Raw genomic sequence first — 17,814 nt, 5'->3', positions numbered from 1 at the left:
CCTCCCTCCTTTCTTGCCCACTCCCATTGGCAAGCTGCCTCTACCTCTTTTGGGAAAAGAAAACTGAGGGGGTCTAGGGAGGGCGGGGGGCCCGTCATTCAGCCTTGGACCTGCACTGCCCCCGGCATCTAGAGGGCAACCATGTCCGAAGAGAGCTCTGAGGTGCCCAGAGAGTTGACAGGTAAGACCCGCGCAGGCTGTTGATTTTCCATCTCCGTCTGCGCACTCCTCACCTCCACCTCCCGCCTCCACACTTCTACCCCCCGCCCCCCAGCAGGTCCTGCAAAGTCTGGGGGATCCTTTGGTTGGAGTGGTGTTGGGCAGGGTCGCTGGGGGGCGCCGGGAACTTTGTTCCCGTCAGACTCCCAGTGAGGGCGATATAGGGGAGCCCCCGACCAGGCTCCTCACTGATCGGCTCCTCCCTCCCCAGTTAGAAAGTCAAAGTTGGCAGTAGAAGAAGGTGGGCTGCTTTGATTATTGGAGAGTTCTGAAAACGAGGAGAATCCATTATAGCGTCTAGCCCACTAACCCAAACTTGGGGAAGTCGGGCAAGCGAAGCCCAAGTAAGGACTGGTGAACATACTGTAGGTTGTCGCCGGCGCATGTCATTTATGGTTCCCTTTCCCGCCCCGCAATACCTCCTCTGACATACATACTTGGGGGAGGGGTCGCTAGTTTAGGTGTAATGACCGAGTCTGACAAGGCGTGGTTTGTCTTAGCATTCTGGGAGCTAAGGGGTTACAGGAGTGACGCAAACTCGGGCCAGGAAATTGAGGGTTAATGATAAAAGCCTTATTTTAATAATGATTAACCTATCTATTCTCCCTATCTGGGATCTCTTAGGAAACCAGTGTGTGGTACCCATGCAAGGTGACCCATTGTTCGAGTGTCTTGAAGCTGCTGGAGGGGGGAGGCTGGCTGTTAAATCTTGGGAGTTTAACTTAATTATCCGGAGGGTTAAAATGACAAAGCTAAGCTAGGGTGAAGAGGGAATATTTTGAAAACTAAGTATTTAATCTTAGGTATTTGTGTATGTATATGTAACATTATGTTGTAACATGGTAGTGTATGTATGTGTTTGTGCATGTATTGGAGCCCTAGTGACCTATATTCCTTACTGTACTATCCTTGGCACACTGCACAGTCTCCAGTTCAAAAAGCTAGTGTGTACTCCGTGCTGATCAGCAGAAAAAGTTCTGAGCACCCATTCATAAGCATTTGTGGAATTTGTCCCTTGTTTCTCCTTTTGAGCCACAACACTTGGAAGGAATTTTTGAGTTTTTGTCTTCCATTAGTGCATAGTCACTTAGGTAAAAGTTGGTGTAAAGAAGCTGTTGCCAAGTTTGTATGAAGGGCTCTTGATATTGTTGAATTAAAAACAAATGAAACAATCTGGCTGTAGATGCAAATTTAGAGTTGTAGAATTCTCCCTCCCCCTAAGACTCTCAACCTTCTTCTGTTTCTGTCTTGTCCTGGTGGAGGCAGCCCCTGAGATAAAAAAAACATCAGCTGTAAGTGGCCCATCCAGTTTTGGGAGGCTGGGACATTTCCAGATCGCCACTGGAAGAGAAAACAAACAGCCAGCGGCTCTGAAGATGCTTGCGGAGGTCCTGAGAGAGGAGAGAGAGTAGCAAGAAGGAGAGAGGGAGGTGGTGGTGGTGGTGGGGAGAGTGCTTTAGGCTAGGGCATGTCTGACTGGTCCGGAGATAAAGGCTAACTGAAGAGGGTGGCAGATTTTTAATTTGTATAATGAGTTGTCCTTTGGCCTGATAATGAGAAGTTGAAGTAATTACCTAGGCCCCAGAGTGAAGATGTGAAAGATAGTTGGAAATAAGATACCTGATTTATATTTGTGATTCTCAAAATAAACACTTTGGTATATATTAAAAAGTTGAATTTGTTTCTTTCCTGGAATTCTGTCACCTGTCTCCTATGTGCCTCCCACCCCACTACCCCCATTTATCAGGTATTGTCCTTCTCGTGTGTCCCTGATCCAAATGCCATGTGCTTTTGTGAGTGTGGGCATGATTCTCTGGCTCTTTAAGTGGCCTGCTCTCTAGCTAAGTTAGGGCAAACTTCTGCCCTTGCTTATTTTCTCTCTCTAGTGCTTGTGGGAGTTTTGCTCTGGCCAGTTCAAGATGGCAGCCCTGTGTATATTCCCCAGATCTCTCAAGACAATTTAAATATGTGTCTTGTGTATCTTTTTTCAAATGAATACAGGCTTTTTAGAGGAAAAAGGAGCTCTGGTTGGGTGGTGGGTTAAATACTGGGCTGCTAATTGAAAGGCTGGTGGCTTGAATCTACCGGGGACTCTGGAGAAAGATGAAGCTGCTCCTGTGAAAATTTACCGCCTCAGAAGCCTTGAGAAGCAACTCTGCTCTGTCTTATAGTATTGTTATGAATCAGAACTGACTTGATGGCAGTGGAGATTTTTTTTTTTTTAGAAAAGTGGAAATGCAAGGAATAATAAAGAATAAAAAAATATGCCACTCACATTAACACTTAGAGGTAGCTATGTTTCACTTTTTGGTGTTTGGCTTTCCACTTTTTCTTTACACATGTATACATTTTTGAGTCAAGTCTCTTTCAGAGCCTGTCTTCCATCACTTTGAAGTTCCCTGAGGGAGGAGTGATCTGGATATGTTTTAAGTTCTGATAAGATAGGAGCTGCATAGAGAATGTACAGCCCACCAAGCTCTTCCCAGGTTCTTTGTCTCTGCCTATACATGCTGTGCTTTGTCCTGTTCCCACAGCCTTCTCTGTGCTGACTGTGCCCATCCCTCCCTTTCACTCTTATCTGACATAGTGGTGTGAAACTTTTGGGATGTGTGCCCAGTAAGAAAATGTTGACTATCCTTTCACAAACATCTTTTTATTTGTTAAAATTATATCCATATTTCCCTTACTGTGTAAATTTCTGAAATGCCCATGAAATGCACATTTACAATTCACATTTTATATAGAAGCAAAAAATCTACTCTTCCTGCATCTCAGTGGATTGCAGTGTACATTCTACTATAGAAACATGTTGTGATACAGACAATAACAAAGAGCCAGGCAACATTTTGTTGTTTTATGATCCTTATGGAAGGATGTTGCTTATCTTTCTCTTTAGGAAATTGTGGTAGACTTAAACGGCTGAACTTTTGTCTAACAGCTTGATGAGGTGGTTGTTGTTATGGTCTATTCAGTCAACTCTGACTCATAGCGACCCTATGCACAATAGCTCTGAACCCTGCTCTATCCTGAGCCAATCTCACTGCCTCTGACATACCCTCATTACCTACCCTGTTACTGTGTCAATCCATCTCATCTGGGGTCTTCCTCTCCTGTATTGTCCCTCAACCCTTCCAAGCATGATATCATCTCCAAGAACTGGTCCCGCCTGACAACATGCCCAAAGTATGTTAGACAGATCCTCAAAAATCCTTGTATCTAAGGGGCAACTTTGTTTCACCCTCTACAGGACAGATTTGTTTGTTCTTTTGGCAGTCCCTGGTATATGTTCAGTACTCTTCTCCAGCACCACAACTCAAAGACGTCAGTTCTTCTGTCATCGTTGGTCATTGTCCAGCTCTCTGATGCATAGCAAGTAATTGCGAAGAGCATAGCTTGGATCAGGCGCCCCTTAGTGTCTCGACTAACATCACTGCTTTTCAGTACTCTGGAGAGGTTACACCAGATTTTCCTAATGCAATTTGTCTTTTGATATCCTGACTGCTTGTGCCAAGAGTGTTGATTATGAAACTGAGTAATCTGAAATTGTTAACAATCTCAATCTCTTCACCATCTATCATGGTGCTGCCAGTTGGCTCAGTGTGAGAATCTTTGCTTTCTTGGTGTTGAGTTTCAATTCATATTACAGTCCTTGACCTTCTGCAACAAATGATTCAGCCCTCCTCAGTTTCAGCAAGTAAGGTTGTGTCTTCTGCATAACACAGGTTGTTGATGAGTCTTCCTCCAATCTTGATGCCACATTCTTCTTCATAAAGTCCAGTCTCCCGAATAACCTGTTACACACATAGATTGAAAAAGTATGGAGGCTTGCATCCCTGACACACTTCTTTCCTAATTTTGAAACATGTGGTGTTTCCTTGCTCTGTTCTAACAATGGCTTCTTGGTCCAAATACAAGTTTCACATGAGCATAATCAGATGTTCTGGGATACTTAAGTGTAACTCATGATACCACTAGAGCTTATCTACACACATAGAATACACAGTGCTATGGAAGCCTAGAGGAGGGATCAGTTCCCATTCACTACTGTAAAGTACGGAGTAGAACTGCCCCGGTGAGTTCCTGTGGTTGCAAACTTTTATGGAAGCATCTCTGTCCTGTATAGCAGTTGGGGAGTTTGATCTGATGACCTCTTGACTTGCAGCAAAGCCAACTTTAACCACTATACCACCATGGATTCTTAGGAACCTATTAGCTAATCCCTACGTAAATTGAAGGAGTATGTACAGAAGAATATGGTCCTTGAAGTGGATTGTAAAGGATATGTAGATGTTATTGTTGTTAGGTGCCTTTGAGTTGAACTGAATCAGAACAGATTCATAGCTAATCCTTCTGCTAGTTTTCAGAAGCTGTAAATCACATGGGAGGAAATTGCTCTTTTTTCTCCCTTAGAGCAGCTGGTTGATTAGAACTGCCTTTGAGTTAGCAGCTCAACTCCACACCCATTAGGCCACTTGTTGTTGTTGTTGTTATGTGCTGTCCACTTGATTCACCTGAACTCATAGTGACACTATGTATAACAGCCCAGAACCCTGCTCTATCTTGAGCCAACTTCATTGTCTCTGACACACCTACCCTCATTACTCTAGTCCATGAGTCAATCCATCTCATCCAGAGTCGTCTTTCTTGCACTGTCCCTCCACCATAGAGATAGGAAATAGGTATTCCAGGAAAGAAAAGAATTTATACAAAAGCCTGAGAACACAGAAGATGGAGGTGACAGGGATCATTAGAATTTAGTGTGTGATCATCCATTATGCTAAGAAGAGGTGAAAGATTTGAAGTGGCATTCTGTGAGGTTTGGGCTTATCTTAATGAATGATGGCTGCAACTCATTGGAGAATTTAGGACCAGGAGTGACGTGACTAGTCTCATGCTTTCGGAAGGATCTGTTTGGTTATGGGTTGTTAGGTTGGAGGCCATGAACTTTCTGTCCAGGGATAAATGCCAGTTCGTGTCCAGAGGTCAGGAGCTGTTCAGGAGGTAGACATTGAAGGACTTTGTGACATACTCCCTGGGAATAACCAAGGTTTCTAGCACCCACCAAGTGGCGATAAGATAGGAGGAGCTGGGGGAAAGGTTATGAGTTTGACTTTAGATCTGTTTGACTTGAGGTGTCATAGAAGTTCCAGGAAAACCATCTTACCTTCATCCTCATTTTCAACTTTGTCTTCTCATGTATTTCTTTTCTATTGCTTTTGACTACTGAAGGGGCACTTTGTACTTTGGGGTTTTGTACTGTGATGAAAATTTTTCATATGGGCTGAGATTATGTCATCATGCTTGGGAGGGTAGAGGGACAGCACAAGAGAGGAAGATCCTGGGTGAGATGGATTGACTCAGTGACTGGGATAATGGAGGTAGGTGTGTCAGAAACAATAAGGTTGGCTCAGGACAGAGCAGGGTTCAGAGCTGTTGTATATAGGGTCTCTATGAGTTGCAAGTGACTCGATGGCACCTAACAACAACAACAACAACAACAACAACAACAACAACAACAACAAACTATTATAGTTGCCTCAGTATCTGGGCATGCATCACAAGGAACAGAGTAGGCACTCATTATATATTTGATACTGGTAACTTTCACACTTTCTAAGAAAAAAAGGAATAAATGAAAAGCACACAATAATACTAAAAACAACCACATATTCTATTCTAAATGCTCTCTCTACCCTGATACTTTTCCTTCCCTCTTTATTTTGAGGATAGACTGTAATGGAACTTATCCCCTTCTTTCAGAAAGCATAAAGGATGTTATTGGCAGAAAGATAAAAATTGCGGTGAAGAAGAAAGTCAAGTTGGAAGTCAAGGGAGATAAAGTGGAAAACAAAGTACTGGTAAGGATGATCATTTGTTTTGTGAAAATGTTTGGGAAAGAAAGTTTTCTCTCTCTACTGTTGGTTGGGGTTTTATTTTCCTTAATGAAAATACAAATGTCAGTTCAGAATTAGTTGGTTTAGATTATCCTAATTTTGTTGGCTACATTCAAAGCATCACAGTTTTCTTTTCTTTACTAGACTTGATCAAGGTGGTTTACCTTGGCCATGTCACTGCCACAGAGTTTCTTCACGGCTTGTTGGCCTTGATGTCCACAATAAGCACGTGTGGCTTTTTTTTCTGTCTTCTTCATGGCTAAACTTGAAGTGGATGTTGGCACAGTGGGGAAGTTTGTTTGGTCTGGGGCCACCCTTGCAGAGATATCTGGCCTGCTTTTGAAACCTGGTAGTGGCCTAGTGGTGTAGTGCATTGCATATGTGGCTGTGTTATAGGAGGTAGTATGCTATCAGTTGCAGTCTACTTGGCAGCTATTGTTATATGTGGTTAAGTTGGAGCTGACTCACAACTGTATCTCCAGTAAGTAGAAGATTGCTGCCCATCTTTCTCCCTTGTAGCAATTGGTGGATTCAAACAGCTTACTTTTGGGTTCATAGCACAACTCCTTACTCACTTGGCCACCAGAGCCTCCTTGACTGCAGTGGACTTTTTTTGAGCCTCAGACCACTGGAAGATGGATGTGGTACAGATCTTTTCCCTGGATGCCGTTAGCACCTTGGCTAATCCTGTAAAAGGTTAACTAACACCTTTGTTTTGGCGTAATTTTTGGGAAGGCAGGGACTGAGATTTTCCCTTTTGATGCTATTTTTATAGAAAGGCCTCTCTGAACCCAAAACCTGTTTTAAAACCTAGTAGTTGCAGAAAAATATCTCCTGGTAGAAGGAGAAATTGTGAGGATGGCTCATGATTGGGCAGTGGTTCTTTGTGTTATACCTGTTGTTGTTGTTGTTAAGTGACATTGAGTCAAGCATGACTCATTGCGACCCTATGAACAAAAGACCTGAACCCTGTTCTATAACTATTGTAAATTCTCCAAGTTCATGGAGTTTCCAGAGACATGTTGTTTAGGAAATGGATGCCACTCCTACTTCCACACCTGTCTTAATTTGAGAGCACCACCAAACATTGTCCACCATGGGTAAACTTGATGGCATTTGACACACCAGTGTCACAGCATTCAGTGTCACAGCAACCCCAGGTTACCGCTGTACAATGAATTGACAGACAGTACTGTACCTCTTAGAAGAATGTTCATTCCAAACACAACACAGACCAGAGGGCCGTAGGCCTGAGGATCTAACTAACTTTTAAATACACTGGCCCACCTACCAGGCCCTGATTGGCTCCAAACAAGAGGCTTCCAGCCCACAGCTCATTGTTAGCCAACTCCAGCAAATCCAGTTTGTTCACACACGATTGTGAATGAAATAAAAAACAACCAAACAGTCCATACCTGACCTTTGACGCAAACAAGAAGAACCCAGTTTTCAGAATACAACGGCTTCAAACATGAGCCTCCAAACCTAGGGTCACCTTAATTTGTAACTGACTAAATACCACCTAATACTAATAGGCATAATGTAGATTTGGTTGCTTAATTTTCCTGCAAAACTAGTTCTGTGTTTTATATGTTGTTCAGAAAGTCCAAGCATCATCATTTTATCCTAGATTAATTGGGATAGTTGTTCATTAGAAGCCAAATGCCATTTTAATGATTTAAAAATCACATTTCTCAAAGTTATGCTAATCACCCATATTTAGATCATCACCTCAAGCCTGTTTTCATATTAGGTTGATGTTCCAGGGAGCACATTTATTCTCTTCACTGCTATGGCTGCTCATATGACTTATATAAATAAAGGGCAGCAACTTATGAATAAAGAATGGATAAACATTTTAAAAATTCATCTTAGTTCAGTTTAATTTTAAATTAAATTTTCTTAAGTGTTATATTTGTATCTGTCTTTGGGATGGCAGTCTGAGAATTTGAACTTGGCATTTTACATTGATTTTTGTTGTTTCAAAGGCAAACAGCTTCTGAAGGCAGTATCTGCTATGCTTAGACTGGATGTGGGATTCCCTCCAGCTTTTTAGAGGTGGGCTGTGGAGCTGAGGGATTAAGCACTTTGGGGCACAGAAAATTCTTGGGGAGTTTCCAATGACTGAGCTGTACCTTTGTTGTTAGGTTGTCATCTATTTTATTCTAACTCCTAGTGACCTTGTATGATAGAACAACAATATCCAGCCCTATGCTATCATAATCCTTGCTTTGTTTGAACTTGTTGCATATACTGTCAGTCCATCTCATTGAGAATCTATTACTTTACTGTATTTTACTGAGCAGACTATTTTGAGGAAGCAGCTTTCCCCAGTTATATTTTGAGTACTTTCCAACCTGAAGAGTATATCTTCCAGCAGAATATCAGATAATGTGTGTATGTATGTGTATGTGAGCTGTTTAGTTGGAACCAATTCATAGCCAACCTTCCTGCAAATTTTTGGAAGCTGTAAATTGCATAAGAGGAGATTGCTCATCTTTCTCCCTCAGCGCAGTTGGTAGATTAGGACCCCTGCATTGGGTTGACACTGCAACTCCTTACCCACCAGGCCACCAGAGCTCCCTATATCAGGGTATGCTCTATTGATATTCATTCATTTTTCAAGAACCAGTTCTTTTTGGAAGTAGATCATCAGGTCTTTCCTCCTGGTTCACCTTGTCTGGAAGCTCTGTTGGAACCTGTTCACCATGCTTGAGCCTGCTGATATTTACCTTGACCATGGCAAAAATGAAATGGTAGTGACATAACTTACAGCATCACAGAAAATGCAAGCCATCAACAGTTCAACAAAGTGACAGATAAGCTCTGTATGTTTGTTATTCTTGTTGTGTGCTGTTGAGTCGCCTGTGACTCATAGTGACCCTATGTACAACAGCCCTAAACCTTACTCTATCCCTTGCCAATCTTATTGTCTCTGACACGCCTATCCCCATGGTACCCCAGTGGCTGAATTAATCCATCTAGCTGAGGGTCTTCCTCTCCTGTTCTGTCCCTCCAACCTCCCAAGCATGATGTCCCTCTCCAAGGACTGATCCCGCCTAGCAACATGTCCAAAGTATGTCAGACGGAGCTTCAGAATCCTTGCCTCCAAGGAGCAGTCTGGCGTCACTCTCTCCAGGATGATCTTGTTTGTTCTCCTAGCAGTCCATGGTATATTCAATACTTTTCTCTAGCACCAAAGCTCAAAGGCATCAACTCTCCTTCTATCATCCCTAGTCATTGTCCAGCTCCTGATACATAGCAAGTACTTGTAAAGACCATGGCCTGTATCAGGTGCACCTTAGTCTCCAGACTAATATAGTTGCTCCTCAGTACTTTGGAGACGTCTCTGACAGCAGACTTTCCCAATGCAGTTAGTCTTTTAATTTCCTGGCTGGTAGTACCATGAGTGTTGACTGTAGAGCCAAGCAAACTGAAGCTTTCAACAATCTCAATCTCTGTGGTATTTTAATGGCCTCCCGGTTGAAGCATGTACATTGCAATGATGTTCCAGTGGAATTTCAGCTAAGGTGAACCAAAAAGAAAGGACAGTGATCTGCTTCTGAAAATCAGCCAGTGAAAATCCTATGGGTCCTAGTGGTAGTATGAATTTATTCTTCAAAATGGTTTTCTTAGCCATTTGATTGTGACTTTGTATGGTTTTCCTAGCCATTTGATTGTAACTTTGTCATGTGGATGGACTGGAATATGTAAATAATGTGTGTTGTTAGCCTGTTCACAAGGGGATTGGCTGGTCTCATCAACTCTTAAGTCTTTCCATTAAATTGAGAGGACCCAGTAGCAGAATGAAAGAAATTGTGCCACCAGCAAATTGTGTTCTTGCAGATCAGAGATTCTTACACCAGACAGATTAGGGCCTATGGGAGCAACAGTCATAGCTGCCACAGTGGAGAACTAGAGGCCTGACAGGAGATGTGAGGCCGAGTGTACCTTGGGATTGCTATACTATTGAACTCAAGCAAAGAGCCTTTTGCCCAAGTTTGTTGGAGGATTGTGGTAGAGAGAGCTATAATTGGGAGGACTGAGAGCTCTATAACCCTATCCTAAAGCTGTAAGGCTCAAGGCTGGTGTATCTGCAAGCATAATTTAGGAGCTGTCCTGACTGTGTTCTGCTCTTCTACTTCTAACCTGAATTTCAGCCTTTTAACTTCCCCAGTATGGTTCTGTCTGGCCTATAGGCTATGGCATCAGATTTTGGATCCATTAAAAAAGTAAGATTGATACTGGGATGAGTAGAAAAAGATGCAGGATCATTGTCTGGGGGTGGGGGGGGGGCGACTTACCTGCCTCATGGGAATTGTTTTGTGTTTTTGATATTATAGATGGGGACAGTACCCTTATGTGAAATTGGTCAGATATGGCTATTCCCTACGGGGCCCTTGCTGTTTTTATGGTCATGATGTTCCAATACACAACCAGTTGTGAGATCCTGGTGTTTGAGGTCACCCTGAGTTGGGCATTATCAGTTCCAGCAAAAACAAAAACAAAAACAACCCCACAAAACCAAAAAACAACAATTCCAAAACCCTGAAAATGGGGCAAACCTAACTTTAAATTTAGATGACTAAATCCTGTTTGTTAGAGAGAGTAGTTTGCTTAACTTTTTTTATCACGGCAATTTTCAAACATAAAGTGAGAATGATATATTGAGGTTTTGTGTACTTGTTATTTAGTTTCCACAATTTTCAGCATTTTACAAATAGTGTTCATTTTCTCTTACTACACAGCACAGTCCCCTACCCCCTTTCCATTGCCTGTATTATTTTAAGACAAATCTGAAGCATATGTCATTGAAAGGGAATATTTGTAATATATATTTCATTCAGTTGAAGTTGCCACAGGATTTGAAATGCCTTTCTGATAGCATCTGTCTGGAAGATCTTTTAAAATATCTAAGTCTAGGATTTGTGATTGCCTTTCCCAGAAGATGTGAAAAAGGCTTGTGTTCTTGATGGATGACTTTTGTGTGTATGCAGGTCAGGATGGCAGAGGCATTGAAACCTTCATGGCTTTTACTCTGCAAGAAAATTTGCTTGTGTGTAAGGGAGGTTATCAGTAGCAGATGTGATTGGTGTCATCATCCTGTTTTATTTAGTTTTTATAAAGAGTACATTTTTAAGGAAATATGACATTTTGTTACATGCTGCTCATCCTTAGCATTTGAAGGTGATAGTGGAGTGAGAAGAAGTTTTGTTTTGTTTTTGCTGTTTTATATGTTTAAAGTAAGTATGTATTAACTTTGGGGGCTCTATATTAATGTAATATTAGAAACAACCTTTGTATAGAGGTAGAACAAATGATACTTGGAATACTAAGTACCAAATGGTACCAAGAATAAACCCATGTCAAAGCTAAATTTACAATGTTACACTTTCAAAGACAAATTTAAATACACGGTATATTAAAATTAGCACCATTTAAAGCACCATGTTAGGAATAAAATTTACAGTGTTAAAGTTTCAAAGACAAATTTAAATGCATGCATATTAAAATGAGTATCATTTAAAAATAGTTACGATGATTGCCTAGTGATAAGATTTTTGGGCTCCTGTTAGTGGCCTCATCTGTGCTAACCCAAAGGCCACAGGCCTACCGCAATACAAATTCACCAGTGGCTCCTCAGGAGAAAGATAGGCAGTCTTCTCTTTTGTGATTTATAACCTCCAAAACCCCATGGAGGGTCCCCATGAGAAACTGACTTAATGACAGTGAATGTTAAGGATATTGTTGTGACATTGGAATCAATTAAAGTTGAAACCAAAATACCAATTTGTTTGTATTTAAGTACTTATCTCCCTAAATCTAGAATCTGGGTGGTTTCGAAGAGCTTGGTGTAAACTTGTCTTGACTGTTACTTGCATGGGCAAGCATTATTAATAGAAATATTCAAGGTTTGACTTACTCTGACAGGCTTCAGGTTTGAGCACGATCATAAAGGAATTAATCTTTAAATGGTTGGTTTTGGAGGTTTTTGTTTTGTCTGTGTGTGATTTTCTATTTTTTTTAATCTTTATTCATCTATTATTGCACTTTTTCTTCCCTCTTCCTCCTTACCCTTTCCCCCAGTCCACTTTGCAATGTTCCAGATTGTTGTCATATGTATGATACCCAATGATATATTCCTTTCAGACTATTTTTTCCTTTATCTGTTGGCAATGTAGTGAGCATATATCCACTGAAGAGTTTCAGTGGATAAATGAAGGCATTAATATATCTGTATCTCTTTATGATTTACATATCTGACTTCCTTATAATCAACTAAAATAGGTTTTAAGTAAATTGGCTTAATATTTTTAGTACCTTTTAATTTTTTTTTTTAAAGAAAGTTTAAGACCCCTCGGTGACACAGTAATTGAGAGCTCAGTTGTTAGCTAATAGGTCGGGAGTTTGAACCTACCAGTGACCTCAACTGGCAGAAAGATGTGATAGTCTGTTCCCATAACAATTACAGCCTTAGGACCCTATGAGACAGTTCTATTCTGTCTTACACTATTTCTGTTTCACACTCTGTGTGCCAGAATTGATTTGATGACAGAGGGTTATTTCTTGTTGCTCTCCACTAGTATTCCTTGTAAAGTTTGCATGTTATCTGATATATGTTGTGTGCTCTTTGAGCCCATATTTTTACACTTGGAGACTTTATACTCTTTCTGCCTTTCTTAATTACCTTCATCTTTTTTTAAAAATGATTATTAAAATAGTAAAAGGAACAAAGCCAAATCAAATCAGTCAGCTGTTTCACCAAGTATGACTCTCGGTTAATTCAGATGTATCAGAGTAGAACAGAGTACCATAGAGGTTTCTATGACTCTGATCTTTTGCAAGTAGATTTCCAGGCCTTTTTTTCTGGTACCTCTGAGTTGATTTGAACTACTGAACTTTTGGTTAGCTGTCAAACACATTCAGTCATTTACTGAACTTTTAACTATGCATAACTTTATCTGTTCTCACAACAATCCAGTGAGGTAGGCTTTTTAGAGGTGAGGAAATTGAGATTGGAAGAGGTTATCATCCAGCTAATTAGTGACAGAGCTAAGATGTAGGTCCAAATTGGTTTCACCCAGTTGTGTCTTTAACTGTCATGCTCAAAATGAAAATATCTTCGGTTTGCTTTCAAACAATCACTGGGGAGATTTGGGCCTTAGAAGGATCGAGTTCTCCTTGGCTTTCTTTGCTGTGATTCACTGGTTTACACATTAATATACTCAAACAGGCACATGGTATGTACAAGGCAAGACATGGTCTCTGGTGTCATGGGGTTGAGAGCCCACAGCTAGTTGGAATGGTAAATGTGACATGTATTGTGTGAGATCTGTGAGTATGTAGGGGGAAAGCTGAGTCAGGGAAGGCTCCTAGGAGGAAACGAAGTTGAAGCTGACACTTGATGAATGAGAAGCATTTAGCCCCAGAAAGAGAGTGAATAGAGGGAACAGAACATGTAAAGGTATAGAAATCAGTGAGAGCTTAGCTTGTAAGAAGAAACATACTGAATATGGTGAGAGTGAGGAGTACAAGGTGGAGAATGGTCAGGGCTAAAGCCCACTTCCTTTCTCTGCAGCATATATATCAAGTGTAGGTTGGGGCTGGTCAAACAGGTCTCGAGTTGACACGTTTCTAATGACATGCATGTGAACTTTATCCACCCTTCTCCATGGAAGCAGTAGAGCTCAGTGGGCTAAAGGATGCGGACTTGGTATCATTATGGTTGAAATTGCAACCTTGATAATTTTAAATGATATGAACTTGTTATCAATATGGTTCAAATTACATCCTTGACCCTCCAAAATTATTTTGTCTCAATTCCTTCTTATAATCAAATAAGGGTTGTGATAGTATCTTTCCCAGTGGCTTTGACAATAAGTGTGGTATGCTTAAATATTTTAAAAAATATTTAAAAGTTATAAATTTTTATAATTTATACACAGTGTCTGTTGCATTCTTGTTAGCTCTCATCCAGTTGGTCCCTAATTCTTGGTCAGCCCAGATACAGTGTAACAGAATACTCCTTGATCTGGGCCATCCTAAAGGTTGATGGGAAAGGAGCTTTATCATCCATAGGGTTTCACTGGCTAATTTAAAGTTGATCACTTTCTTCTTCTAGTCTTGGTCTGGAATCTCTGCTAGAACATAGTCAGCATCATAGTAACCCACAGACCTCTACCTGTACCTCTGGCTGTACAGGAAATATGTTGGCTGGTAATTGAACCTTTGATCCCTCTCATGAAAAGTGAGACTTCTGCCTGTGTGCCCTGTCACAATGTTTCCCCACTGGTATCAAGTAGATTCCAGTATCAGTGACCTTGAAAGACAGAACAGAACTTCCCCTGTAGGATTTCCAAGGTTGTAAATCTTTATGGAAGCACATGACCTCATTTTTCTTCTTTAGAGTGGTCAGTGCCTTTGCATTGCTGACTTTTCAGTTAGCAGCCAAATGTCTTCTCCATAGTTAACCACAGAACACAGTGCCTATCCTGGTAAATAACTCAACAGGTGCTAAAGCTCGAGGCACCCAAGTGTCTTGTGTTCTGCTTTTTAGTGGCACAGAGAATGCTAACCTTTCAAAAGCACACCACTGCTTTTATTGAAAGTTTGTGATTGGTTCATCACAAGATCCAAAAGGTTTATCGATAATTTATGATGCTAGGTTCAGAATGCTCTTTTGTTTTTCTTATTTTATTCGTAATTCTTTATGTTGTTGTGTACCATAGAGTCGGAACCAACTCATAGATGACCTACCAGTGGGTTTTCAGAGGCAGTTAATCACACAGGAGGAGATTGCCCATCCGTCTCCCGGGGAGGAGCTGGTGACCCCGAACCTTGTTTCTTTGGGATTGCAGCACAGTTATTTGCCAGTAGGCCACCAATCCACCAGGTTCAGAATTTTTAAGATAAGCTCTGGTCAAAAGAAATTGGATAGCAGTGTTAGGGCATTCAAGGGGAAAAGTGCTGTGTGGTCAAGGAAGTGTGACAGTTAGGATGTTAAACAAAAATAAATATATTTTCTGATGATTTTCCAGAACCATTAATTAGACCTCTGTGTATTGTAAATTTCTAAGAATAGTGTTTGCTGTCATTCCGAAACTTACTTGGTCAAAAAGTCTAATGATCATTTGGCTACGAAATCTAGATAGCATAGAGCTGATGTCTCTTAGGTGAGTTTGAAGAATTGAAAAAACAGGCTATCAGTCAGGAAGAGTGCTCTCCTGGGAACCAGACCTTTAGCCCTGCATTTTTTTCTTTAAGTGGTAGACAGGTCTCCTGTAACCGCACTGAAATGACAGATGTGTCATCTGTTTCTGTAACATCTTTCACTGTTGCCTTTATGGGCATCTGGGAGGAAGTGATTCTGTATTTCTTAGACTCTTAATCCCTATTCCTAATTATATTTTCATCCAATTCTTGAAGTACCTGGACTTTTAAAAAGTAAAGCATATATTTAAAAAAATTTAGATGAAACTTTTCCTTTTTAAATAATTGTAGACCTAGCCTAGTGGTAAGGAGTTTTGCTGCCAATCCAAAGGGAGGCCTCAATTCACCAGCTGCTCTGCAGAAGATGGGAATTTTCCTCCTATGAGATTTACATCCTACGAAAACCTGCTGAAGGGTCACGTATGAGTTGTTTACGACTTGATAGCAATGAGGTTTGAAGAGGTATAAGCAGTGACATGGATCTCTTATATTCTGTACCCTCTTTCTCCCAATGGCAACATCGTGCTGGGTTACAGAATAGTATCACAACTCAGATAAATGATTGTTTCCATCATCTCAAGAATACCTTACTTTTCCTTTTAAAGCTACCTTTCCCTGATTCCTGATGGCAGCTGATCCATTCTTCAATTTTCCTTAATGTTATCACTTCAAGAATATTCTAGTCTTGGGATAATGCCATGTATGACCTTTGAAATTTGGTTTGTTTGGGGTTTTTTAAATCAGCAAATTTTTCTGAATCTAGGTTGTTTTATCACATCTAATCACCCTTCCTTCCCCTTTTAATGTAGGATAGTATTCCATAGTGTGGATGTTCCACCATTTACTTAACCAACCATTTACTCAATAAAAGGCATCTTGTTTGTTTCTAGTTTGGGGCTGTTAGGACTAAAGCTGCTATAAAGATCTGTGTGAGGGCGGTGGTAGTTCAGTGGCAGAAGTCTTGCCTTCCGTGCACTTGAGCCCCAGCCAGTGTACTTCAGATGCAGCAAATACCTGCCTGCCATTGGAGGCATGTGTGTTGTGCTGCTGACTGAATAAATTTCAGTGGAGCTTCTAAGTTAGAATAGACCAGGAAGAAAGACCTGATCCTATACTTCTGAAAGAGTCAGGGGCTGATTCTGGGTCATATAACAACATTGTGTACACCTTTTTGGCATGACTGTAAGTCTTTATTTCTCTGGGATGATTTTCCAGAGTGCATTTAAGGGATTGTATAGTATAATCACATTAGCTTTTATAAGAAACTGCCAGACTGTTTTCCAGAGCCTGCATTGTAATCAGTAATGTAAGAGTGATCCCATTTCTCTAAATCCTTGGCAACATTTGCTATTGTCTAGACTTCTCCTCCCCTGCTCTCTTCCCCCACCACTGCTTGAAGACTTGTGATTGGAATAAAAATACTGTCTGGAGGGAGCACAGTCCCAGACCTCATTCCACCCCCACTCCTGCTGTTGCTTTTCTCAGGGAAAGGAATGTGGTACTCTGGTCCTTCCAAGAGTGTAGTCTTATGGTGTAGCAGTTCAAATCCACCAGAAGTTCTGACATCGATGGACAATCTCTCCCTGCGCAATTTATAGCCTTAGAGAACTCACTAGAGGTTCAATTATGTGTCTTTTCCACTTTGATGGCAATGAGCTTGAGATGAGATCTCTCCAGGATGGTGGTTCTCAAATTTATGGAAGGCCCATTCTTAGTCTGTTTTGTTTCTCAATGTTTGATTTTGGAGCTTGGATTATATAATCTTTGCCAATCATTTGTTTTTTCCACCCTGTCCATAGAATGGGTGGAAGTAGATTTTCTTATATGATTTAGTAGGTAATGGAAGTGGCATGCAAACTTTGAACTGTTTGATTTGTTCATCTAGTTAAAACCACTCACTCTTTGTTCATCTGGTTTCTTTTGAAAACTTTACCTGAGATCCTGTGTGGGGTGGAGGAGTAGGAATAGATGGGTAATGCAATATATATGTATTTGGTTATTCATTTATATGCTTTAGACCATCTTAATGATTTGGTTGAAAGAGTTCCAAGTCAGGTTTTGGTTTTTTTTTTTTTAATGTCTTAGAAAGCATAGAGAATGTGCTATTTTGCATAACATCAAGCCCCTAAATAATTTTTGCTTGGTTGTGCTGCCTTCAAACTATAAACCTGTCTACTACTTTTTTGTCTCTCTCTCTCTCTGTATGTAAGACATTCAACTGCTCACCAAAAGCAGTTCAAACCCACCATCTGGTCCACAGGAGTAAAAAGAGGGAGTCTGCTTTTGTAAAGACTTTAAGTGTCTTTGAAACCTTTTAAGCAATTCTGCTTTATTCTATAGCATTGCTTTGAGTCAAAAGAGACTTGATGGCATGAGGCTTTGGGTTATTTAAAATCTTGGATATTCTCTGATAGGGAAATCATTGTTATTTTTCAGTAGACCCTGTCCATTTTGCATGGCCAATCTGGGGAATATTTTTTCCGATTTCCTG

The 17,814-nt window shown here is 40.7% G+C and overlaps 1 protein-coding gene across 2 annotated transcripts in view; it reads left to right on the top strand.

The window, feature by feature from the left end:
* Positions 1–3: 3 nt before the first annotated feature.
* The window catches only part of LRRC16A (leucine rich repeat containing 16A), a 495,675-nt gene continuing 477,864 nt past the window's right edge, over positions 4–17,814 (top strand). For both annotated transcript variants that reach the window (XM_006888644.1, XM_006888643.1), the window contains exons 1-2: positions 4–181; positions 5,980–6,077. In XM_006888644.1, the coding sequence (XP_006888706.1) occupies positions 142–181; positions 5,980–6,077 (138 nt within the window). In that variant the 5' untranslated portion in view covers positions 4–141. The remainder of the gene's footprint in view (positions 182–5,979; positions 6,078–17,814) is intronic.

This window comes from Elephantulus edwardii, unplaced genomic scaffold (genome assembly GCF_000299155.1).
Source record: "Elephantulus edwardii isolate Elephantulus edwardi_28Jun2011 unplaced genomic scaffold, EleEdw1.0 scaffold00070, whole genome shotgun sequence".
NCBI classification, from domain to species: domain Eukaryota; kingdom Metazoa; phylum Chordata; class Mammalia; order Macroscelidea; family Macroscelididae; genus Elephantulus; species Elephantulus edwardii.
Note: the sequence above shows the minus strand (reverse complement) of the source record. Positions and strands in the feature narration are given on the sequence as shown.